General features: G+C 45.8%; 1 protein-coding gene across 7 annotated transcripts in view; it reads left to right on the top strand.

Annotated features, from left to right (window-relative positions):
- KCNS3 (potassium voltage-gated channel modifier subfamily S member 3) overlaps window positions 1-23257 on the top strand; it is a 30745-nt gene extending 7488 nt beyond the window's left edge. For 3 of the 7 annotated variants that reach the window (XM_071221579.1, XM_045189610.2, XM_045189614.2), the window contains exons 4-7: window positions 5306-5407; window positions 8121-8294; window positions 15165-15351; window positions 21253-23257. In XM_071221579.1, coding sequence (XP_071077680.1) covers window positions 21312-22787 — 1476 coding nt within the window. In that variant the 5' untranslated portion in view covers window positions 5306-5407; window positions 8121-8294; window positions 15165-15351; window positions 21253-21311 and the 3' untranslated portion in view covers window positions 22788-23257. The remainder of the gene's footprint in view (window positions 1-5305; window positions 5408-8120; window positions 8295-15164; window positions 15352-21252) is intronic. The other 4 variants (XM_053925520.1, XM_045189609.2, XM_024552483.3 and 1 more) reach the window with 2 other exon arrangements.
- The last annotated feature ends 1951 nt before the right edge of the window (window positions 23258-25208 follow it).

Raw genomic sequence — 25208 nt, 5'->3', positions numbered from 1 at the left:
GTATCAAAATCCCCATATCTTCTCATCACCTCCTTAAATCACAAATCCTGTAGGGTAGGCTCTCTGAGCATGGACGGTCATACGATGCCTTAGTACCTTTACCTTTTAAGCAGTGTCCCTAGGCTTCTTGATCTAATTAGAAATAATCGAATGTCAGCATGGAGCATCTCTTCGGTGATGAGCGCTGAGCTTTTGTGTCCCAGCTGCTCCAGGCTTACTACGGGGAAGCTGCACACACTTTGTCTTCTCACCTGGTATCTTTTATGTGGGCCTTGACGTACAGAGTTCAGGGGCCAGAGTGATGTAATGTGGCCCTAAACTCTAATGGGTTTCTTTTCATTTCTTTTTACCAGCCACTTCTATCACCCACATCCACAGTTAAGAGTACACTAGCAGGCCCCATTTTGCAACCCTTCATTTGTAAGTTAGTGTCAGCAACTTGGAAATTATCTCATTTCAGCCTGATTAGAGGTGGGGGGTAGGTGTCAGACTGCCTAGCAAATGCATTTTGGTCATCAGGAATGGGAAGCTGGGTGGTTTGGAGTTAAGTAGAACTCCAGGATTGCGGAGGAGGTGGAGCTCTCTCTCCCAGGACTGGGGAGCCCTGCTGTACAGGCCCATCTGCACAGGTGCACACTGTGGAGGAGACAGTGCTCGATAGTGTGGGCAGCTTAGCTGATGGGGCAGAGGGAGACAAAGCACACAGAGGTACCATATTGGGGACGGAATGGCAGTTTTACTGAATGCAAAGTGTTCTGGATATGGGTGGTGGACGTGGTCGCTCAGCATGGTAAATGCACTTATTACCACTGAACGGAACCCTCAAAAATGATTAAGATTGTCAATTTTATGTCATGTGTATTTTACCACAATACAAAAATTAAAGAAAAAAAAGAAATTGAGATTCCAATGTTATGAAATAGAGTTCTTAAATGTTTTGGTCTCAGAACCTTCACATACTTAAAAATGACTGGCAATGCCCCAGAAGCTTCTGCTAACGTGGGTTATATCTGTCAGTATTTATGTTAGAAATGAGAGTAGATACGTACATTTTAAAGTATTTATGTATTAATTCATTTAAAATAATAATGTCATCTTTTTCAAAGTGAAGCTATTGTAAGAGTGGCATTGTTTTGTGAATTATTTATTGTCTGGCTTCATATGAGACACTGAGATTCTTAAATTTGCTGCGCCATTTAGTCTATGTTCTCACACATCATATACCCTCTAGAAAGCTCCGTTGGACACTTGGGAGAGGATGACAATGAAACAGGAAAATGATATCTTAGTTTATTATAAAGATAGGTTTTATCTCACCGACCATTTAAAGGGTCTTAGCAACCCCAGACAGCCTCTGATCCCATTTTCAGAACTACTGGTATAGAATAAATCCACAGACAAGGTAATTTTTTGTTATGTTATATGTTTTAGCCTCTTTTCATCTAATATCATCTGAGTTCGAACTTTAGCAATTCTGTGTATTCTATGATTTCAAATAAAAGAACTAGAGGAACCCTTCAAAAAAAAGTCCCATATTTTTTTCTGAGTTTATAGAACAAACAACGGCAATCTTCCATAAACGGTGTTTGTACCGTTCTGTCGTGAATGCCTTCACAGTAGAATGGGGTGGAACTACTTTGAATTTCCCTTGCTCATCTCGCCTGAGTAGAACACTCACAGACATGGACCCTTTGAATGTGAAAACCTGGTAAAGAAAGCCATGTTTTACTCCAGGGTATGCAAAGTTTGTTTTTTTTCCAAAATGCATTCCTATTTCCTGTGGAGTGAGGACTTTTTAAAAAAATCCTTACATGAGGATATGTTTATTGATTTTAGAGAGAGAGGAAGAGAGAGAGAAACATCAATATGAGATAGGAACATCGATCGATTGCCTCCTGACACCCCAGGCAGGGCTCAAACCTGCAGCCTAGGTGTGTCCTGGCCGGGGATTGAACCTATGACCCTTTGGTGTATAGGATGCCGCTCCCACCAACTGATCCACCTGGTCAGGGCCAGTGCAAACGTCCTTTCAGCGTCGCGGGTGGAAAGACTGCACCTGTCTGGAGAAGGTGCCTAACCTGGTCTCCTGGGTCCTGAGCTGTTGGCCATCTGTGCTCTGCTTGCTGGGGGGGACGGGGGGTCATGAGTGCTCATCAGAGGGTCCCATTTGCCTCTTTATAGCTCTGTCCCACCTCGTTCTTCCTTGGGTGGGGAATTTGGATCCTTAGGGAATGGACTGGGAAAAGCAGAGGTGTAAGAATTCATTTTAATAAGTCAAATAGAAATCCTTTTCACTCGCATTGCCTGGGGATTTCATTATTTTATAATTCTTCTCATGCTGATGAAGCGTGGAGCTGCCCGTAGCAGACAGTGCCGGGCAGAACATTAAAAAATCCTAGCGTGGCTTCCCCGAGCAGAATGGGATGTTTGTGACAGCATGAAGACATTACTTTCCACTTTCTAAATAATGGATTAGATGTTCTATAAACCATCATATTTGTTTCACTATGTCTTTTAAAAAGTTTAGTAAAGCTTTTTTTTCACCCCACGACATAGTCACTGTGGCAACTTACTCCAGCAAAGAGCACTTGGCTCATGGAGAATTTTGTTGAAAATATGCTGAGGATTTGTGATTTGGCAACAGCACTCTGTCACTTTTAGCAGCAATAAACGCTCCTCTACAAGCCTTTGGAAATGTCTTCACGTGCCAGGTACTCAGACTGGGTACAGAGAAACACTAGCTTGGTCAGGCAATCCACCCCAGTGTCCTGGAGCCCCCAGGAAAGGCCGTATGATGAGAAGACACCCTCAAGCAGCCTTCTCCAATCTATTTTGGGCAGGAAAATCCTAGTCTTCTACCGTTAAGAGAGCATTCATTTAGTCTTATTTCCGCCAGACATCTCCCTCCTGTCTGCCGTGTGCCAGACAGTGATACCACTGGGTATCAATGATACTGCTGCCCGTTGGGGTTGCACCGGCACAAAGAAGAGGTGCCTATTAGTGCTAGATGTGTGTCCACAAGCAAGCACGTGTGTGCGGTACATCGGAGGAAAGTGTCCTGGAGGCGGTGACATTTTGTCTGTTTTTTTGCAGACAAAACTGGAATTAACTGGAAAAGAAGGGAAGAGAGGGAACAGCTCCCCTGAGGTTTGGAAACGAGGGTGGGGAAGGTAAACAGTTTGATGGGGCTGCGGCAGAGGGCTCTGAAGTGGGGTGGTGGGCACTGAGACCAGACAGTCAGGCAGCCATGCTCTTGCTTGAAATCTGAGGAGTTTGGGCTCTGTCCTCAAGACACGAGGGGGCCACTGAAGTATTGACACGTCCTCATTTGTGGTTTAAAAAAGTCCCTCTGGTCACCTGTGGAGAGGGAAGGGGTGTTAGTGAGACATGGGACAAGATGATGTCACTGTCACTGCTGCCACTGGCTTATCTCCTAGAGTGACTGGAGGTCACCTCTGTCATCCACCTCTGTCATTTGGCCTGTTTCATGATTCCTGAAATTCCTTAATCTTCTAAATTCTCTCTATATTGTATTTTAAGGCCAACAATGGAGAACTCTCTGGGAAAGTTGAATGGAATTTTTGGTCACCCATCTGTTTCCTCTTCCTGAAGTGCCCTCATTTCCTCTGGGTAATGACCCTTCCCTGTTTGAATGTTGTCTTGGTGGAATAGTAAACGCTAAGGATGTCCCTGGTGGTTCCTTCTGCCTGCTTCTTCTGGTCCCAGCCCCAGTACAGCCAGTGGGAGGGCAGATGGCATAGGCTTAGCTCAGCCTGTCAGGTGCTCCGATAGTTAGGTGACTCAGGATGGCAGAGGCCACTGAATGCGTTCATTCCTGTACTGGCTCCCTGACCAGGCCTCTTCCTCTATGAGTAGTTTCTGCTTCCAGGGCCTTCCGAAGTGCCCTGGCTCCTGCCCGACTGCAGGTGTGGCTCTGCAGACTTCTCTTCGACGCTGAGAGCTTCAGGTAGGCTTCTGAGAAAAACTGAATTTGCTTAGTCAGCCACACCAGCTGCTCTTTTGCTTGTATCCAAAGAACCCTAAAGAGATGTGGGAAATGTCCAAGGGCCTTACTTCATGCCCTTAGTAAAAAGTAATCTCATAGCCGTTGCAGTTGGTTTTGAAAAGGGAATAGGGAGCAAGCACGAGGATGGCGTTTGCTGAAAGGGGGTGAAGGATGGATGAAAGGGGCGTGGAGACCGAGGCGCTGGCTTCCCGGCCTTGCTGCTGGTGTGGTCCTGCTGCTGGAGGCTTTGCCACAGGTGGGTCTGCCTGCAGGGGTGGGGAGGGCCAAATAACATCAAATACATGCGGCGAATTCTGCAAACTTAGAATTCCAGTTTTTACTCAAATGACACCCTGGGCTCAGCAGTACTTAATGGCAAAAATAATAAAAATAAATATATAGCACTTATATTAAGTGCTGGGTACTGTTCTAAATGTGATGTGCATATTATCTCATTTTATTGTCATTATAATACTTTGATATATTTATTATCATCTTAAATTATTATATCTATCTATCTAAACAGATGAGGGAACATCGATGAGAGGTTCCAATAATTTACTCAAGTCATACAACTAGAAAGCAGTAGAAAAAAACTCCTGTGCATCTTAGAGGGTAATGTTGGCTGGCGTGAAGAATGAATCTGAGGGTGAGGAATGGGGATGCGTCTAAGGCAGGGAGGACTATTGTAGTAAACCGTGGAACAAGACTGAGCATGTGCATTAACGCAGAGGCAGGAGGGATAGGGAAAGGCAAGGGATTTGAGGGACCCTCAGGACTGGAAGATGAAGGGAAAGTGTGGGCTGGTTTATTTTAAGGTTGGGGCATTCACATGGACACGTCCAGGAGGCAGTTATGGGAGTCTGAACTGCAGGAGCGGGGCCCTGAGGGGAAGTACACATGCCTTGGCCTCCCTAGTGTCTGGGTGAAATTCCCAGGGAGAGGAGCAGCCTGCCAAAGGGGACCCGGGGGATGAATGGGGAGAGGACACAAATTGGAGGCCTGCAGATCGCATCCAGGCTACAGATTTGTTTGATTCGGCTTATCGTTTTCAAACACTACAAACAGTAGTTGCCAACGTGTAAAAACATAGGGAAAGTTCCCATAAAAATGAGAAGGGTGAGCGAGTTTACAAATTGGGAGATCCTACCACCCGAAGCCCACAGGTGAGGGTGTGAGATCCCCTTCTGGCCAGGTGGGTGCTCTCCAGCTTGTCACAATGGCCACGTGTCCTCCTTTTTCATCTTGGGCCCCTGCCTGGCCCCTGCAGGTGTTTTATTTTGTGACCCCAAATTTCAGGGTTGGGAAGCAGAAGCAGAGTTCCACAGGAAACCAGGCATGAGTAATGAGACAAGAGTGGCCAGGGACCTGCAGGCCTGGCAAGTCGGCTGCGTGGGACAGGTGAGTCACGCACATGAGAGCAGTCCTTTGGGTTTGGTCATCTGGAGGTGCCCTTAGCAAAAACACTTAGCGCAGTACTAGGGCAAGAATTGTAGGAGAAGAAGGGAGGATATGTGTAAAAAATGATTTCGAGAAGCTGTGTTGCCAAGAGGAATTTGGGATCTTTGATTGTATTGTTTTTTCATCTGTGACTTGAGCACATCTGTATAAGGATGCCTGTGATATAAAATACTAATTTCTTTATTTGTCCTTGACTTACCTTTTATAACTACAAGGAGTCCAGTCTTAGCTCTGGTTGTTCTTATTAAAGCAGAGCACTCCCAGGGTGTAGAATAGAGTGAGGGGCTTTCTATGCCTGGGAAGATGGCCCAGCCAACTTCAGATCTTACCTGTGTTAAATGTATTTTTGCTATTTTGGCTGGTCCAAGTGCACTGGTGCCTACAAATGTACTTTTGCTGTTTTAATATGTAAGCAGCAGTGCCTTAAAGTGGATAATTCTACATTTTTTACAGAAGCAGGAGAAGCCTAGCAGGTCCCACACGGCAATTTATCATCTGCATTTACTCATGTGTTTCTACACTGCCCATTGCCTTTTATCATTGGCCAAGTGGTATCTGAGGGGCGATCTTATCAACCAGCATCATTTCTATTGCATTTGGGGTTAGTGAGTTTATTGGTTTTCGTGCCACCTGCCCATTTTCCCATTTAGTGTTTGGTATTTGTTTCAGGGTATAGTTTGATCCCATAACGTATTGTGTGTGAACGTGTGTGTGTACGTGTTAGAACACATCTGTCTTCTGTTTGGTGAAAACTCTTTTTATTAATGAAAATCTGTGTCTCCCTTCTCCAGTGGTTGATAAATAAGCTACTGTGCTTCTGTGGCAACCACCATTTCAAAAGCACATTGGCTCTGATTTTTTCTCTCAGTAATGCAGTGGTCAGGAGAGATATTAAAATTTGACATGGAATGGAAGCAGCCAGTAGCTATCCCTAACCCTAATCCTAACAACTGTCAACCAATTAATCAATGAATTCATTAATTCGCCAAATAATTTTTAGGAGCGTACTATGTGTTAGATGAGGTGCTAGGCACTGAGGAGATAGTATTGCATGAGAGAGACAAAAATCCCTGCCTTTGAGGAGCTCACACTTGAGAGGGGAAACGAGATATAAATAAGAGAAAAAAATAAAGTACGTGTCTTTAAGTATGTTTTAGGAATTGATAAATGCTAAGGGGAGGAAATAAAGCCAGGAGGGTGATAGGAGCTAGTTCTTTGGGGGATGTTTCATATAGGTTAACCAAGGAAGGCCTCATCTGGAAGATATCCTTTGAGTAAAGACCTGAAGGAACTGAGAAAGTGAGTTGTGCAGTCACCTGGGGGAAGAGCATCCCGGGGTCATGGGGATCAGCCAGTGCAAAGGCCCAGAGGCAGAAATATGCACGTAGACCAGCATGCCAGCTGGGAATGAAAGTGATTTCCCCTCTCAAATATGGATAATCCTCCCCAAAGGCAGGAATTTTTGTCACTATTATACAACCCCACATCCTGGATATGAATCTAATTGTATGGAAATACAGTTATCAAACTATTAAAACCAATTTATGGTTTAACTATATACATGCTTCTTTAGTAGCTCATTGAATAAGATCTAGCAGTCGGTGTGGGACCACTCTAATTTCAAAGTAATAAAGAACATACATGATATTTTGATGGATCTGGAACAACTCTTTTATGATATGAAACTATCTTGAATTTCTATTGGGGCAAAGTCACAGGTATTGCTAATACTGCCCAGGACCACTGCCTGCATTTTTAACGAGGGGAAATACTAAGTTTCAGTTAGAGGTTAGCATCAAGATTATTTTCCCCAGTTAAGTTCAAGGACCTCCTGAATTCTCTCTACAGACCCTGCTCTGTTAGCTGGAGAGTAGATTAAATGGGGTCCAAAAGAGAAATGGGGTGATGGAGGGACACGCTGCTGCTGTGTTTGCTGTTGTCCCGTCTGCATGGCAGTAGGAGGACTGGAGCTCGCTGCTTCCCCTTTCAGTCACTGCATTTCCTGGTGGATTGCTGTGCCCAGAGGCAGCCTCACATTGGTTTGATTTCTAGCAACAGTGATAACTCCAGGAGGGTGTTTTGTTTGTTTTTTAACGTCTGTCTGATTCCTTGTGGCTAACTCGTTTCCTTGTGGCTAACTCGTGCGGGAGGCCTGGGGTACGGTCCCTCTGTTCAGCAGACTCACATGCAGTCTGCTCTCTTTTCCTGGGGACCTCTCTCATCCAGTTATTCGTGGCTCACGAAGGTGTGGATGGTCGAGGCAGAGTTCCTGACATTCTGAGAAGAAATAATCTCTAGGAATAATCTCTAGAAATAATCTCTGAGAAGAAATAATCTGTATAAATATCTCTAGGTCATAGGCCTCCATCCTGGCCATCCCCCAAGCTTTCTATTCCCCACGTCTCTGCACATTTTCTTTCCACTCTTTGGAGAAGAGCTTCCAACTCTTACCCATGTCCTTTACTTGTTCATATCTGATGGGACCCTCGGACCCTCAGGGCACAAATGTCACCTGTTCATGTGGTTGTCCCTACTTCCCTGTCCTGGAAGGACCCTTTATGGCTCTAAACTTCTGGGCACCTCCCCTCACAGTACCCAGCGTAGTCACCCTGGGAGTGCATGTGGTCATTTACTTACCTATTTATTCTCCTAGGAGTTCTTCTAAGTTCCTATAAACCCTGAGGGCAGGAGCCACGTTGACCTAGGTTCCTCATAGTTCTCGGCACAGTGCCTGCCACGCAGCAGAGGTGAAAGGGCAGCAGAAGCTTATGGATACTGCAAGTGACACAGGATCGTGTCGGCCGAAGATTCCGTCTCACCCAGATCTGTGAGTTCACTCAATGTCTAGACGACTCCCCCCGCCCCACCGCTGCAAATACTGACCAAAGCTGCTTAGCTCCTTTTCTTTTCCCAAGTAGAAATAACTTTTCTTAAGTGTTTTATAGTATTTGTAAAGAGGTTCACATAATGTTGAGAGGTACGGAGTAGAAAGCAAAAATCACCCCAAATCCATCACCCAGACAGAATGCATTTAACATTTTGGTGTGTATTCTTACAGATTTTTTTTCATTTTATCAAAGCAGACATATTTTGTAAGGATCAGATCATGCCATACATTGTATTAACTACTGTCTTTGTGTCCTCAGTATGTTGTGACTTTTGTGCGGTGGAGCACGGTGGTTGAGAGAATGGCTTTAGAGCATTATTGTTTGAATTCAAACCCTGAGGCTGTCAACGACATAGCTGTCGACCCTGGAGAGTTAGTTAATATATCTACCAGTTTCTCTGTGGGTAAAAGGAAGGCAATAAAACCCTACTAGTCTGGGGGTAGTGAGGGGCAGGTGGGCTCCGACATGCAGACTCCGGACAGGCCTGACTCTGGACAGGAGTGCGTACTGTCACTATTTCAGCGTTTTTGACGACTGCAGGCTTCTATTGCACGGCCACCTCCCAGTCCGTGTAATCATTCCCGTGTTGATGGGCATTTAGGTTGCCTGGCTTTTTGCTCTCGTGAATAATTAATGATGCAGTAAACATCCTTGCCACATATCCCTGTGCAATGGTCTGATTTATTTCCTCAGGATACATTCCAAATGTGTACCTGTGGAATTTTCTGATGTACATTGCTACACTGTTCTCCCCAGGCTTTCTTTAACTGGCTTACACCCCTGTTGTCACTGCGTGATGTTTCCCCCTAGACCCTCGCAAACTGCTTGCTTTCAGTTCCTCTTGTTGTGACTGTTGGTGCAGGTGTTTGGCGCATCAGCCATTGAACACGTGGGAACAGATGAGACCAAGCATGGGATCTAAAGCCCTTAGGTAGGCTGACGTGCGGACAGTTTCCCGGCAGAGGTCTGAACCTCTGCTTGTGGCCAGCCCTCCTGCTGGGCGACTCCTGCAAAGCGGAGGGAGCCAGGGCAGGGCATTCCTTCCTGTGGAGGGGCAGTGGTTGCATGGGTCACTAAGGGAGGCCCAGGGCTCTGCAGACACATGGGGATGACCATGAGGGGGGCAGTGGTGGTGTGGTTTAGCTTCCACCCAGGAGGTGCACACTCTTGCATAGGACTTACTTTCTGCTGATTGTCTTGCTGGCACCGTCTCCCTGTGCCCTCCACGGGGAGTTGTCTAGAGACACAGGACCGGAGGGGAGGGAAAGTGGTATGTGGTTCCCCATGCTTCCAGCCATAGGAATTTCTGGCATTCACTCATTCTGGATGGCCAAGAGAAATATAATTTATATTAACCTTTTAGATATAATTTAGAGGTACTACTTTGGAGACCACTTTCTGAGTTTTCCCTCTGGAGACCAGAATTTTTAGAAATGTATTTTTAATCCCTGAATATATTAGACTCTGAGAAGTTTCATTTTTTCCTTAAGACAGAAAAAAATTAAAAAAAAATCGTATAGGGAACTGTTCCATGCATGGGAAATGTGGCCCAGCTCCCACTTGGAAAAGCCAGTGAGTGTGAAGTTCTGCAGGCAGGACCTACGCCCACGGACAGGTTCTCCCGTGGGGAATCAGGCCTGCATTGTACCTAGGCTGCTATAAGACTTGCTTTTGCTAAAACTCCCTCACCCTGAATTGAGGCAGCAAATGTTTACATAGTATCTTTAACTTCCTAAAGTCTGTGCTAAACCTCCCAAGTATGGAGTGTAACCAGTTCAACCACTTTCCCCGTTGAGCTGTAACATCCTTCTCTTTGAAGTAATTACCAGCATTCTGTCCTTTGTTGTCTGTAAAAGGTAATCACCTACAGTGAACCTGTGCATAGTAAACGAGGACCATCCTTGATGTGATGTCCAGAAAAGCAATAAAAGCCTGTCCTGGCAGGGGTCGGGCTCTCTTGGGCTCTCTCTGGCCCTCTGGCCCTCTCTCTCACTTAGAGAGTAGCCATGCCGTCCCTTTCTCTCCACAGGATTTCTGTAGTCCGTGAGTATTTGTCTATTGCTGCCACAACACAGGATCCTGCTGGCCAGGATCCACATCATGTTTGGCTGGGATGGGGGGGTGGGGTGGGGAGAAAATGCAGACAACTAATTGAATAACAATAAAGTAATTTAAAAAATTTTAAAAACCATTGTAAATTCAAGGATTTCTCATATTTTAATGTACTTCTTAAAGTTTGACAATTTGGAAAAAGTTTGTACAGACATATTCTTAGTAATCTGTCTGAATCACCTAGAAGGTGTCGTATTATTCTCATTGCTTTGAATTATTGGTTTTTAATATAAGTGTAATTTTTCTGGCACTCCAAATCCAATTATGGTGGTCTGGTTATGATATTTTAATTTTATTTAAGCAAAATCCTGGACCACAGTTCTCATTAGTTAAGCAAAATAGAGGTAGGGTTGAATTTCACCTTTCATTATTATGACTGTTATTTAATTTTAGATTTCACTGAACATCTGTCTGTGATGGATGAGTAGTGGTGAGATGACAAAACAGACATGTATTTGCATGTTCCCTGGGAGTTCAGTGCATCTCCACAAGGTTGGAGCTTGGTGGGGAGTTGGTGTGGTCAGGCAGAGCACAGCATCTGCAGAGAGCCGGAGCAGCCAGCAGCTTTGCACCTGCGTTAGTGCCCATGCGTTATCCTGGCCTGGACGTGTTAGCAGGTAGAAGACAGACTCTCAGAGGAAGTCACTGACCTTTTCTCTGGGCTCGAATTGCATGGAGTATGCTTTGAGTTTCAATAAAAGGCTTCCTTTTATCTTTTCTCATTTGCCAACTTTTGCTTGTCTGACACAGAAGTGCCACAACTAAATTCTGAAAGATCAAGCATTTGGGGGGATGTCCCCAGCCCCTCTCAGCAGATAAAGTATCAGCACGATCTGTCGTTGGACTCTTTCTGGACTTAAACAGCTTCCAAACATGTGTCTGCAGTCCTTTCACTCTACTTTAGAGCAGTGATTCTCGACTGAAGATGATTTTGTCACAACCCTGGGGGCGGAGAGGAGACATGCTACCGGCATTAAGTGGGGTAGAGGCCAGGGATGCTGCTAACCATCCTGCAGGGCGTAGGACAGCCTCTCCAAGAAGGAATCACCTGGCCTCAAAATGTCAATAGTGCTGAGATGGAGAAACCCTGCCCTAGAAGTTTGCAAGACCTGGATGTCTCCAGGGAAGCTGGCTGGCTGCCAAGAGGGTGCCCAGAGGTGCCATTTACCTGGAAATCTTATCACAGGTCAGGCTTAGGCTTGCTATCAGCCCTGTTTCCAGCATCCCACAGCTGATCAGACTCTAGGAGGTTGACTTGCATAGAAACCCACAGGAAACTGAATCATAAACCTTGTCCTGCCTTATGAGGTTCCCCAGGCAATAGTGGACAGAGTGAGCTGAATGCATGTGTTGGCTGCATAGCTCATATGTTCCCTGCTGGCAAAGTACCCATCACGGGAAGGAAGTCATCAGGAGGTGCCTCCAGGGGCCTAGAATCAGAGCAAGGGGAGATTTGGGGGTTATCTCATGATACCCAGGATTCTGAGGTCTGAACACTTAAACTTCCACTCCAGATGAATCCCATCAGGACTGGAGAGGCTGCGTCTTTAAGATAAGACCCTCTTTGAAAGTACTGGGCTGGGTCTTGGTAATCAACTTTGATCTTTTGCACTTTGCCTCCATTGCTGACTACCTTCCTTTGATGATCTATATTGATTCTCTTAATTAATTTACTATAGTCTGGCCAGTTTGGGGGAGAGGAATTGGTTCAATAAAAATGTGTCAAGCACCATCATGTAACAGGGATAATTAATATGAAGACTGGTATTAGGACACTGTCCCTAACTAGAGGTTTTCCCAGTCTAGTGGGTGGCACTGAGGTGACAACATTTCAGGAGAATGTGAGCAGGGCAGTGACTGGTCCACTCAGGATTCTGTGCGAGTACAGAGGACACATATCTGCTGTCATGTCACTTGCAGTGTCTGCTTTGATCTCTCAGGTCTCAGGCACTGATTATATTGTTTAAGTTTTGGAGGGAATCTTATTCTTGTGATTCTAAGTCCTGGGAGGAGGGCACAGGGGTCGTTCCTCCCCTGTGTACTGTCTGCTTGTTCATTTGCTATTCCCTGTTCTGTTCCAAGACTGGATGTCTGGTCTCTGGATGATGAAAGGGTCCAACATGCCACCTTCACTTCACCTTTTCCCCCGCAGTAATGGAGGTGGTCGTTTTGTCCATTTTGAGTGATATAGTCAGCCAGCCCATCAGCAAATACAGCCACGCTGGAGGGAAGTGTAAAGCTGATGCAGAGAGTGTCCCCTTTGATTGTGAAGAGAGGAATTCTGCAGAGACTAGCAGCACTTGCGTGAACCTGATGAGCTTTGCCAGGATCCTGATGAATCACTCAGCAAAGTCAGAAACCTGCTTATGCGCTCAGTCACGAACGCTACTCTCTTCTTTGATCGGTTGCACGCTGATAGGCATGGCAAGAACACAGAGAAATCGGATCGTTAAGCAGGACCAGGAGAATGTATTTGATGTGCACATTTTTATTCCCCAAAGCCTGCTGGTCCGGGACATGTTCTGCCCACTGCGCTCAATCCTTCCTTAGCCTTCCCCAGCACGTGAACACGGATCTTGATTTTCTACACTCATTGAGACCAGGCAGACCTACCTACCGTGGGATCCTGGCTCTGGCACTCATTAGGTGTGGGACTTTGGGCAAATAGCTTCTCTGAGCCTTCATGTCCCACCTGTGAAGTTGGGAACGACAGCATTTACCGCTTACAGTGGTTGAAGACAGAGGTGCGTGTGTGAAACCCTGAGAAGGTTCGTGGGGACTCAGAAAATGCTAGTTACCATTTTCTGTGGGGAAGGTCGTGCTTACAATGTGAATGCCCTAAGAGGGGTGTGAATTGACATACGTTCACACCTAGAGGTTATGACTAGTATTACATTCCCCCTTCCCCCTCCAAACTCTAGCTTTTTTGGACAGGAATCACGGTGATGGAAACTGAGGCAAGGCACAGAATTCTGAGTTTTGGGGGGAGGGAGAGAGAAAGGGACAGACTGGGATGAAATTCACTCATCAGATGTTGATGGAGGGCTCACTAGGTACCCATTTCTGTAAAAAAATACTTGGCTAACATCACAGTCTGTCTGTCCCTGGGCCAGCCCTGTCCTTCTGTGATGAGCCGGTGGCCAGCAGCACTTGGGGTCTCTTAGATGTGCTCAACAGTCTGAACACTTTGTTGATTTTTTGTTTCGGCTAATTTTACCTTGCCTTAAAATGTGCTACATTTGGAAAGAAGTCTGGTAGGGAAAGGAAGGCTGTCTGTCTTAAGAGGCGTAGCGGCATTTCCTGGTTTCGTTTGAATGCAGATATCTGAGGCTGCTGGGAGGCCGAGGAGCAGGGGCAGGAGGAGGAGAAGGAGGAGGTTTACTGTAGCTCCTGAAATGATTTTATTTATCCCTGTTGAGATTTCCCCACCTCTTCTTCCAAGAATCCTGTCTCAGGAGTTCAGTTTGGGTGGAGCTGCGTTTTTCTCCCGGATCACTCTCCCTCGTCCCCTCTATTAGAGGTGGAAAATCTTTGAAGGATTGCCCTGCCCACCATTTGCTGGGACCAGCTTGGAAACTGCTCTGCTGTGGCTCCTCTCCATTGCCTCCTAGTTGTTGTCAGGACACCTTTACTTGTGTGATGTCTGGCCTGGGGCCTGTGGGCTCCTGGGGGTGGAGAGGGGTGGCTCCGCATCCTGTTTGCAATCCCAGTGCTGGGCATAATGCCCTGCAGATCTCAAACTGTAATGAATGTTTGCTTAGTGACTGAAATAGCCAGAGGCACTTCTTTGACTCTTTCTGAGGCTCAGAATCAATCTTTTCTTCTCCCTCCCCAAACCCACACCTTTGGACCAGGTATTGATTGGAGAACATGAAAATCAGTGGCTGGATGCTTAGATACTAATATAATGCTAAGAGAATGTGTCAACATGAGGCAAGACTTACCTTGTTGGGAGCGGGATTTTTTTTTTGCATTCTTTATTCAGAGAGAGAATTGAAATTTGTCCTTTTATTTGTTTTGATGTAAACTTAATTCTCCCTACATGCACAGACATACACATGCAGACACGTGTGCACACGCACACCTGTGCAATAACCAGCGGACTCTGATCAGCTCATGTAATCATTCTAATCTGTGAAATATAACAGTGAACAAATAAAGCAAAATTGAATTTGGCCAGCTTTTGAAACCTATTGATTTTAAATTAGAGCAGCAGTGTTAATTCTATTAGGGCAGTGACACTGAGAACTTGGTCTTGGAAATGAATTAAAATGTATTCATTAGAGATTTCTAAGTATATCCTTAGAAATACTGATGGATTAGCTAGGAAAATAACATTCCTAGAAGAAACTGGGGTGGGTGGGAATGAGTGAGGGCAGTTGTCATTCTAGTGCCTTGTTTTATAGTTGGATGTTTTGTTGGCCTTGGTGGCCACTGCAGTCAAGATCTGACAGTCCTTCAGCCTGAGAGTGGTTGTGAATCTCGAGTCTCCATGATGATGGCTCTCGACCCACGTGTCCAGTGGGATGATGGTTCCATGGGGGGAAGGAAAGACTGCCCCTTCCCTGAGAGTTAGGTGGGGTCTGAGATACGGGGTAATCAGCCAAGTGCTCTTGTGCAGAATCCGAGATGGAGTGTCTTGTCCTGGGTGTGTTTCCTCCATGGAGTTACAGCTTGATTGATGGTTTGCTCTGCAGGTGGGAGTGATTCCCCAGCGGCTTCTTTGTGCCACCAGAGAACAGGATTCTTCTCTTCTTTTTGGCCGCTAAATGCCTCTGTGCACCACACGTTCCAGTGGGGGAAGAAGGGCAGAGCTTCATGGATGAAGATGGACATTCTGCTGGCCAGGATGAGGGCGGACTGCGAGACATCAACGCCACAAGGGTAAGAGTTCCTCTCTGATAGTTTCTCTGGCACCATTACTTGTTGAAGGAAGGGGAGAAGGAACCTTATAGTGTAGTGACAGAAAAGAAGGTGAGACCCCGGGGAGACTATTTTGATTGTGAAGTCACTGGGCAGCCGGGACAGATGACCAAGGAGGAAGAGAAAGTGTCAACCTGGAAGGATTAGGTTGAAGTTGTGTGGAGGGATGCGGCAGGCCAGCCCAGGGAGATTCTGGGTCCACATTGCCCGCCCCTGCTTTTGACATTGATAGTTCAGACTTAAGGAAGTAACACTACTATTTTTGTGACAAGATTCTGTTCGTGCCCATCTGAGTTGGTCTGACTTACAGTGGGTGCTGTAGAGCTGGGGTGGGTAAGAATCTGGCTCGGGCCACATGGTCGGGGGGAGCTTATCGGCAGTACCTGGCCCAGAGACACATTGTCACTGAGACATGTGATGTTGAAAACATGGTGCATCCATTCAAGTTAAACTTGAGATATCCCACATAAAGAGCAGGACTTCCAGGCTCTCCTGGAACCCCGAAGATGCATCTACACTGGCCCTCAGTTCCCACAAAGAACTCTGGCCATGGGTAACCTCTGCCTCTCAAACAACCGCAGGCCCTTCACCACAGTCCCCAGCCAACCCACTTCATTTGTTTAGCTGACTAATTTGGCTACTGGAGGCATTTCGTTTCACCGTGCCTACTTTGATCATTCTGTTAGCTCTTTGATAAAAACATTGTAGCCTTTGTTAATTCTTTCTGAGAAAAGGGAAGACGTTTCACTAGACTATGGGCATCAGTTAGCACCAGGGGCTGGGGCTGTGGAGATGACAATATGGAACCACTTCCGTGGGAGAGCTTAGAGTCTAATGACAATGACGATCAGATCTGCGGGGGGACGGAGGACTGGAAAGCACATTATAGTATCTTGTGGTGGGTACTAAAATAAAAGTGGACCTGAAGGACCATGGGAGAAGGTGAGTAGAGTTTGGAAGTTGGGTAGGGGGACTATTACTTTGGTCCAACTGCATTCAGATTCTCCAAAACTCCCTCCCCTGGACACCGGAGCATCACCACTAGCCATTTGTGTGGGTTCCTCCATGTGAAGGGACTTATTTGGAGACTTGATGGCATACCTACTGCAGAGGTAAGGCTCCCCTCTTGTGGCAAAGTCCACATTTTTCCTGTTTCTGGTTGAAAATCTTTCATCTGTGACTCTTTGCTTTTCACAAATAGGATCGATTTCTGCTACTTGGCTCATTAAATCATTCAGCCGCCTGAGCAGTCCTCTGCTTGGAGATGAGCTGTGTGCATTACAGGGAGCCCTGGCGTTGCCAGAGGGGGGCAGTCTTGCTAATAGACCTCCAGGGGCAGGAAGGGGAAGGTAGAGGTACTGTTACCTCCACCTCCTATTTTTTGGAATGAGGTTTGATATGTATCTTGTGTTTTGTTTTTGAAAGACTTTTGCATTTGTTATTTATCATCAAAGTATGTCTGTCATCTTTTATAGATCAAGAATTGACCCTCTAGAGGTCAGGTAGCTGGGAAATAGCAACTCCGACACAAGTTTTCAGATCCCCAGCCTTTCACTTTGTTTTTTAGTTCAGCACAGATAAGGGGACCCAGTGCATTCATTTTGTTTGGTTCAACATGTAAAAGTCGGGCTTTGGTTATGCATCTTCTGAAATAGGGTGACCTGAGGCCCAGTGATACACACATGTATACAATATGTATCGCCCTTGAGTAGACATGGTTTCGAGAGTATTTTTCACGTGAGTTTGAGCGCAAGTAGCAGAGAGAGAGGTAAGAGCTGAATGGCTTTGAAAAGGCTTAACACATGTCAATTGGGGTGAGGTGGATCAATGTAATTTTTCTTTTAAGATCCCCATGAATATCTTGGACCTCTGACATCTTTGTCTTCCTTTTGCATCTTACAAACACCAAGAGGCACCGGGCAAATATTTGCAAATACAGTGTATAGTGTTCTCGGAACAAGTAATTTGGATTGATAGTAGCAGGGAGATTGATGCCATGAGTCTAATCTCTTCTTGAGTAAGAGAATCAAAATAGTAGTTGATTTTTCTACCTTGTGTCCAAACGCCTTCTGTGTCCCCAGATGTGCCTGATTTGAGGTACTGTGTGTCCTTGGTATGCTAGTAACAAAAATCCCTCACCACAGAGTATGGCGTTCTTTAATAAAGATGACAATAAAATATGTACATTTAAAGATCTTCTAGTCCCTCCTTCCTCCCACTTTTTGAAAGAAAATAATTAAATGCTCATATTTGAGGCACAGTGGGAGTCTGCCCCATAAAAGCTGGACAACGTTGCCTAAACTCTGATCCTCAGGTTCCCCTATTTGCAACATTGGGGTATAAGACCTTAGGATGGGGAGGATTATAGGACAGGATTCACTCATTCAGTGATAACTGCCGGTGTCCAGGAGCTGCATGAATTGCTGGGAATGAAACCATGAGCAGTCGTGTATATTACAACACTTGCCATAGCACGTGGCCCAAAAAGGTGCCTAGAAAATTTTCCTGAAACCACTTTTCTTTGGGAATTTTAACATGTATGAACACAGAGACACTAATACATTAAACTTTTCTGTACCCAACACTCAGCTGCAACAGTTCCTAGTTCATCGTTTATGATTAGTGCCCCCACTCCCTGCTGCTCTCCACAGATTGCTTGGACATAAATGTCAAACACAGCATAATTTTATCCATAATATTTTAGTATATACTTCTAAAAGATAATTTTTTTGAAGAGCATAATTGTGATTTATTAGCACATTGAAGAAGTAACAATAATTCTTTTATGATATCAAATGTTAGTTGGTGTGGAACTGTCACTAATTTTCGCATTTTATTTTAAGCATTTGGCCAGTTGGAGTCAGGATCCACATGAAGCCCACACACTGAACCTACTTGATATGTCCCTTATTTAAGCCATATCGCCTGTCTCGTATGGTTTCCCAGGGTCTGGATTTTGCTGATTGCATCCTCTAGAGTCATTGAACAGGCTTCTGTGAAATCTCTATTTGATTTCAATGGGAAGATCTAGAGGCTGGATCAAGTTCAGGCATTTCTTTTGGTGGGGTTGGGGCAGGTTGGAATACTGCAGAATTGTGTATGTATTTCCATCAGCAGGCATATTAGGTCTTATGGTCTCTTTTCTGCTGTATCAGGCTTGATCAGTGGGTTCCTGTACTCTGTTACTCTGATTTACCTGTAATGAAATTCTCCATCAGCTTTTTATCCTTGTTTTAGAGGCTGTGGGGAGCAAATAAGAAAAGGAATGTTTGCATTCACAAGGCAATGTAGGCCTGTAAAGGAACCTCTCTGCGGTGTGTGAAGGTGCGAGTTCCTTCTTCCCTGCCCTCGTTACCTGCTGTGGGACACACACAGCCAAGGAAACCAACCCTGTGCTCTGGCTGCTGTGACTTGGAGAAGCTCAGCTTGTCCACTGAGCAGAAGCTTTGGATCTGATCCAGAGATGCATTCTTTTTCTCTGTTAGGAAAGCCCCACAAAAAGAAACCTTTGGCTTTAGGATGTGTGCTAATTTTATGATTAGACTTTGTGGAGTGAAGGGCTTTTCACTGGCCTGGAGTGAATGCCAAGCAAGGAGGAGAGGCAGGAGGACTGATATTATGGGCGATAACTGTGTTCTTTAGAGAAGTGACTGTAGGACAATTGGGAAATGGATCATGTGCCCAAGGACTGTGAGACCCGCTCAGGCAGATAGTGTGGTGCAGGCAGACTCTGGCTCTCTGTCATGGTGGCTTTTTGGGACAGCCGAGGAGATGAAAAGTAATCCACCAGGAGATAGCTTCCATTAAAGTCTTAATGCAAGCTTAGCTAAAACCAGCTCCTTGGCACATTTCACTCCCGTGCTTGCCATGAGCAGAAGCTTGCTTTCAGGGAGCAGAAGTTCCATGAATATTTGACGGAGCCATGAGCTCCGATTTAGGTTCTTCAGAGAAGACATCTAAGTGAAAATAGAAAGCAGAGTCAGAAAGAAGTCATGTCTCTTTGAAGAGGTCAGCAGATCTGTTAAATGGTGCATCAGGCCCCGCTATGGCCTCTGGTTTCATGGGAGCACATTCAGTGTTGGCGTCCTGGGAGAAAATGCCCATGACTTCTCTGTGACGGTATACTTCCTGCTGCGGTGGGTGGCAGGAGGCTCGGGCCTCTGCTGTGTCCTTTTCAGAGGGGGAGTCACTCGTGTCTGTGACAGCCTTGGCTTTCTGTAAACATAAGGGGCAAGAAATTCCTTTTCCACATTGTTTCCTCCTCTGGTAGAGTCACCTACTGCCCACTTATACAGAGTAGAAAACACACCCTCTTTTAGCCTTCCAGCTCCCTTGCGCCCTCTTGCCAGTCAATCACCAAGTACTGTCAATTCTATAAACTTTGTAAATGTTCCTTTAATTTGTCACTTCCTCTTTCTCCACACCATTGCTGTCTGAGTTTGAGTCCTCTCACCTCCTCTCACCTGTGCTATTGCATCCTGTCTCCTTGGCCCCCGCCTGTGACCCCAGCAATCTTCCTCCCTGCTGACCCTGGGGTCTTTCTAAGTCACAGTCACAAATAACCATGTCCACCCACTGGTTAAGATTGTTCAGTGGTCTTGCTTACAGACTCTTCAGACAGTTGTACAGCAGTTCCTTGAATACTATTGTTTTGTTCAACGTTATTTTCTTACAGCTTTGTTGAGATGCCAGAGGAACGTAACTCTTGTTTATATCAATATAGCCTATGGTAACATTTGTTTTGTCATATGTTAATGTTGTAAAACCTATAGAAGTTAAATGAGGACTTATCTATTCATGATGTGGCTTTTGCACACACTTTGGTGCCTGCTGTTGGGAATTCCCTTTTCCCTAGTTGGTCAGCTCACACAACAATCTCCTACCTTTGGTTTATCTGCATCATCTGTTCTGAGGAAGCATCGCAAATTGAATGGTGGTCAAACTCTATTACTTTCTCTCTGAGAAGTGGGTCTGGTACAGTCCATCCTGGTTAGTGTCAGGACTGAAAAGAGGCTGTGTGTGCTGGGCCAGCATAGACTTGGGTGGTATCGATTGGGAGGGTGTGAGAGGAGGGAGGAGGTGGGAGAGGAGGTATGTGTGTCGGGAAACGGATAGTGCAATTAACTTAAAAAGGTTTCCCCAGTTTCTTCCGCTGCGGGTGTACCTGAAACACCATCCCCTGCAGTGTAAAGATATCTTTAAGATATAGGGTGCTTAAGGACAGGGAGTTAATTGTATCCCCTCGATTGTCCACATTCAAACACAGGGAACAGGGCTTTCTTACAGGAGTGAAACATAGGAACATAAGGGGAAACGTACATCTTTTGTGAGAGCTGAGGTGAGCCCCCAGTGGTGTGTGTGTTGGGGGTGGGGTGAAGAGCAGAGGGGAGAGCTCTTTTTTTGAGGGTGCATGACAGAGCCCTGGGAACCAGGAGAGATTAGCTTTGAGCTAGGCAGCACTAGCCTATCACATCTGTGCCGAGCATCCCCAAACACCGACTCCTCTTGGTTGAGACTGGAGATGCCTGTATTGTGTAAGTGATCCAAAATGCCTTGCTTTTCATTGGGGGGCGGGGTGGGGAGTAAATTTTGGATGCTTAATACATAAAGAAATGAGAATTGGTGTTCATAAAATTATATGGCCATGTTTTCTTTTTCCTAAAATATGGATTGTGAACCCCAGTCTTTGAAAAAAGATGTTTCGTGTTGTTCTTTTAGTCAAAATGTGTAAATGAAGTATCCCTTTTTATTTCATTCCTTGCCTTTACTTTTAATGAAGCCCATCACCCTGGAAAGGGCAGATGAAAAACAGGCTTGGCCAGGCACTCTGGACCAGCTAACGCCGCCTTCTGCTCCTTGCAGGTGCAGCGCGAACCTCCTCATCTTCCTTCCCAGCCAGCTCTCTGCCTCCTGTGTCCACCATGGTGTTTGGTGAGTTCTTCCATCGCTCTGGACAAGACGAGGAACTTGTCAACTTGAACGTGGGGGGCTTTAAGCAGTCTGTTGACCAAAGCACCCTCCTGCGGTTCCCACATACCAGACTCGGGAAGCTGCTCACCTGCCACTCGGAAGAGGCCATTCTGGAGCTGTGTGATGACTACAGTGTGGCCGACAAAGAGTACTATTTTGACCGGAACCCCTCCCTGTTCAGATACGTTTTGAATTTTTACTACACCGGGAAGCTGCATGTCATGGAGGAGCTGTGCGTGTTCTCATTCTGCCAGGAGATCGAGTACTGGGGGATCAATGAGCTCTTCCTCGACTCCTGCTGCAGCAATCGCTACCAGGAACGCAAAGATGAGAACCACGAGAAGGACTGGGACCAGAAAAGCAACGATGTGAGTACCGACTCCTCCTTCGAAGAGTCCTCCCTGTTTGAGAAGGAGCTGGAGAAGTTTGACAAGCTGCGGTTTGGTCAGCTCCGGAAGAAGATCTGGATTCGAATGGAAAACCCGGCCTACTGCCTCTCTGCCAAGCTCATTGCCATCTCTTCCTTGAGTGTGGTGCTGGCCTCCATTGTGGCCATGTGTGTCCACAGCATGTCGGAGTTCCAGAACAAGGACGGGGAGGTGGATGACCCTGTGCTGGAGGGGGTGGAGATCGTATGCATTGCTTGGTTCACTGGTGAGCTTGCCATCCGCCTGGTGGCCGCTCCCTGTCAAAAGAAATTCTGGAAAAACCCTCTGAACATAATCGATTTCGTCTCCATTATTCCCTTCTATGCCACGTTGGCTGTAGACACCAAGGAGGATGAGAGTGAGGACATTGAGAACATGGGCAAGGTGGTTCAGATCCTCCGGCTGATGAGGATTTTCCGGATTCTCAAGCTTGCCCGGCACTCAGTTGGACTGCGGTCCCTAGGTGCCACACTCAGACATAGCTACCATGAAGTTGGGCTGCTGCTTCTCTTCCTGTCTGTGGGCATTTCCATCTTTTCTGTGCTCATCTACTCGGTGGAGAAAGATGACCACATGTCCAGCCTCACCAGCATCCCCATCTGCTGGTGGTGGGCCACCATCAGCATGACGACTGTGGGCTATGGAGACACCCACCCAGTCACCTTGGCTGGGAAGCTTATCGCCAGCACATGCATCATCTGTGGCATCTTGGTGGTGGCCCTTCCCATCACCATTATCTTCAACAAGTTCTCCAAGTACTACCAGAAGCAGAAGGACATCGATGCGGACCAGTGTAGTGAGGAGCCCGCAGAGAAGTGTCATGAGCTACCTTACTTTAACATTAGGGATATCTATGCACAGCGGATGCACGCCTTCATTACCAGCCTCTCTTCCGTGGGAATTGTGGTGCGCGATCCTGATTCCACAGACGCCTCAAGCATCGAAGACATCGAGGACGTTTATGACATGGCCTCCTTGGAGAATTGCACAGCCAAGTGAGCAGGGATGTTCATGCCTGCATCTTGTGTCCCTCCCCAACGATAGGTTGACACAGCTTTATAAACCTCCAGGGGTTCGTTAAAATCATTTAATTCTCAGGGTGTACCTTTCAGCCATAGTTGGACATTCATTGCTCCGAAATGATAGAATCCTCTTTATTTTTCTCAGTGAAGTGAATTAAATGCCTTGTTCTGAAATTTATTTTTACAAGAAGGAGTTGTGATATGATTTTGGAAAAAAAAAAAGAGAAATGGTATTGGGTGGGATTTGTTGCTGCGGTTTCTGTATCATTCCGTGTTTGTCATTTACTCACGTTGAGCTGTCAATTGCTGACAAGTAGAATCAAAGGCCCAGCTGACTGAAGGCTACATGCATGTAAGATCCACAACATGAGACAGTGCATGTAAATCCATGTTCATGTTCTAGACATGGAAATTAGGAGCCTAATAAACTGCCTAATTCAGTATGGAGAACGTCTTGGTTGTATGATTTTTTATTGAGTGAGTACATTTCAATGTGTTCAAAACCGGCTTGGAAGGAAAATGCTCTTTTTGGAGCATCCAGAGTCCTTTCTGTGTATTTTTGAGCTTTGGATATACAGTGGGCTAGTTCTTTGGTTCGGGGGCTTGGTGGTGGTTAGAAGATAGTGTCCATCATAGAACACACTGTCCAGTGTAAACTGATTAAACACATACATGCTTAGGATGTAGTCAAATTGACATCTATGAATGAAACATGGGCCCCTACAGATATGGTTCCAGTATGTATTTTGCATTTTATAATTTCTACCACTAAGATAAAATTTGGTCACCCGAAAATTGTGCAGGGCAGAGTAAACCTACACGCTCGCAGGCAGAGGTACACATTGCCTTCATGGAAGAAAGGAGAAGTGTACGAACACAAATGTGATTCATTATGGCCAGAGCAGTGGAATTTAAGTCATTGAAAAAAGCTACTCCAGCACCTATAAGATGAGCCCACATTTTAAAAATAGCCTTAGAGACAGTAATGTCTGCATCTTATGTGGAAACCCCCCATGACAAAAGAAGACAAATGGACTCATTTCCAGAGCAATGACAGCAATTCCATCCCATGCGGAGAGAACTGAGCTAAGGCCTTCATTTCGGAGACGTAGGGTGACTCTAACTCGTGCTGTCAGGCGGGATTCTTTCCTTGAGAGCATTTGAATGGAAGAGCCACGTGGACTTTTATCCACCTTTCTGTGTTTGCCGGGGCATCTCATTGAAAGGCCATTGTCTGTAGGTTATCCGATGAAGGTAACTCTGACTCATCACTCCTCTTAGTATTTCTGCGACTTCTGAGATGGATGTAACCGAACAGGGATTATGGTCACTTTTAAATCTGGAGGCTTATTACATGCATGGGTGTCATCCTTTTGCCCATTTTAAAAAAACCTTCCTTTTTCCCCAAATGCCTTTAGTGTTGGCAGAAATACGGTTTTGAAGCATAGCAGTAGAATGTGGGGTCTGTTGTTATTAAAGATTTCCCAGTTAGTAGTGCAGGAAGTGAAGACTGCTTATGTATTGTAGTAACAGTAATAGTAATGGTAACAGTGAGGGTAATAAGAAAGGAACAGTGAAGGAGTAATAACAGCAATAGGAATAATAATAAACTACTGTGTAAGTGCTTTACCTATGTAATCTCATTTATTCCTTACAGTATTCCTAGCATCAAGGGTTTATTACCGTCTCCACTTTAAGAGGAGGAAACAGGTTCCCAGGAAAAGGGGCTTGCTGATGTTCACACAGTGAGTAGAGGGGTTGGGCTGGGAACTTGGTGCCACATTCCAGAACCATGCCTCCCGCTCTGCTGTGTTCAGGGGTGGATTCAGGAGTGAACCTGAGGACAGGGATCATCTGAAGAGACAAAAAGCAACAAACTCTTTCAGACTTTGATTTTCCAGGATGTGAGTGGAAAAGGGAAAATGCTGGCTTAGGTACCTTTCCTCTCCTGACGCACAAGGCAGACTCTTTTGTTTACAGAGCAGCGCTCTCTAGGATGCCCTTGAAGCTGGAGCAGCCTCTGAGGTCCTTCCTTGACCCAGAGTGCAGATGCAGTGGGAGAGCTGTGGTTCTGTAAGAACTCATAAGTCTCTCAGCTGGTGGGTTCTGAAGGTGAGCTGCCAAGCCTAGAACCCTGTCCCTGTGAGCTCTTGTGGTCGGAGCCATATGGGAGTTGTATTTCTGCCTGTATCACTCACATATTAATTCCTGGAGGTGGCTTGCGAGAGCACTCAGCAGTGTGTGGAGTAGTGGCTTCCTTCGGGACTTGGCCAACTGGAAGTGTCTCCCCAGAACCTTCTTACCTCAGTCCCTAGCATGCTCTTCCATCAGAATCTCTGCCGTGCCATTAGGCATCTAGTGACAGAAAGCTGCAGTGTCTTCTTGTGTTACGCCTGTC

Source organism: Desmodus rotundus, chromosome 5, assembly GCF_022682495.2.
Source record: "Desmodus rotundus isolate HL8 chromosome 5, HLdesRot8A.1, whole genome shotgun sequence".
Classification (NCBI taxonomy): Eukaryota; Metazoa; Chordata; class Mammalia; order Chiroptera; family Phyllostomidae; genus Desmodus; species Desmodus rotundus.
Note: the sequence above shows the minus strand (reverse complement) of the source record. Positions and strands in the feature narration are given on the sequence as shown.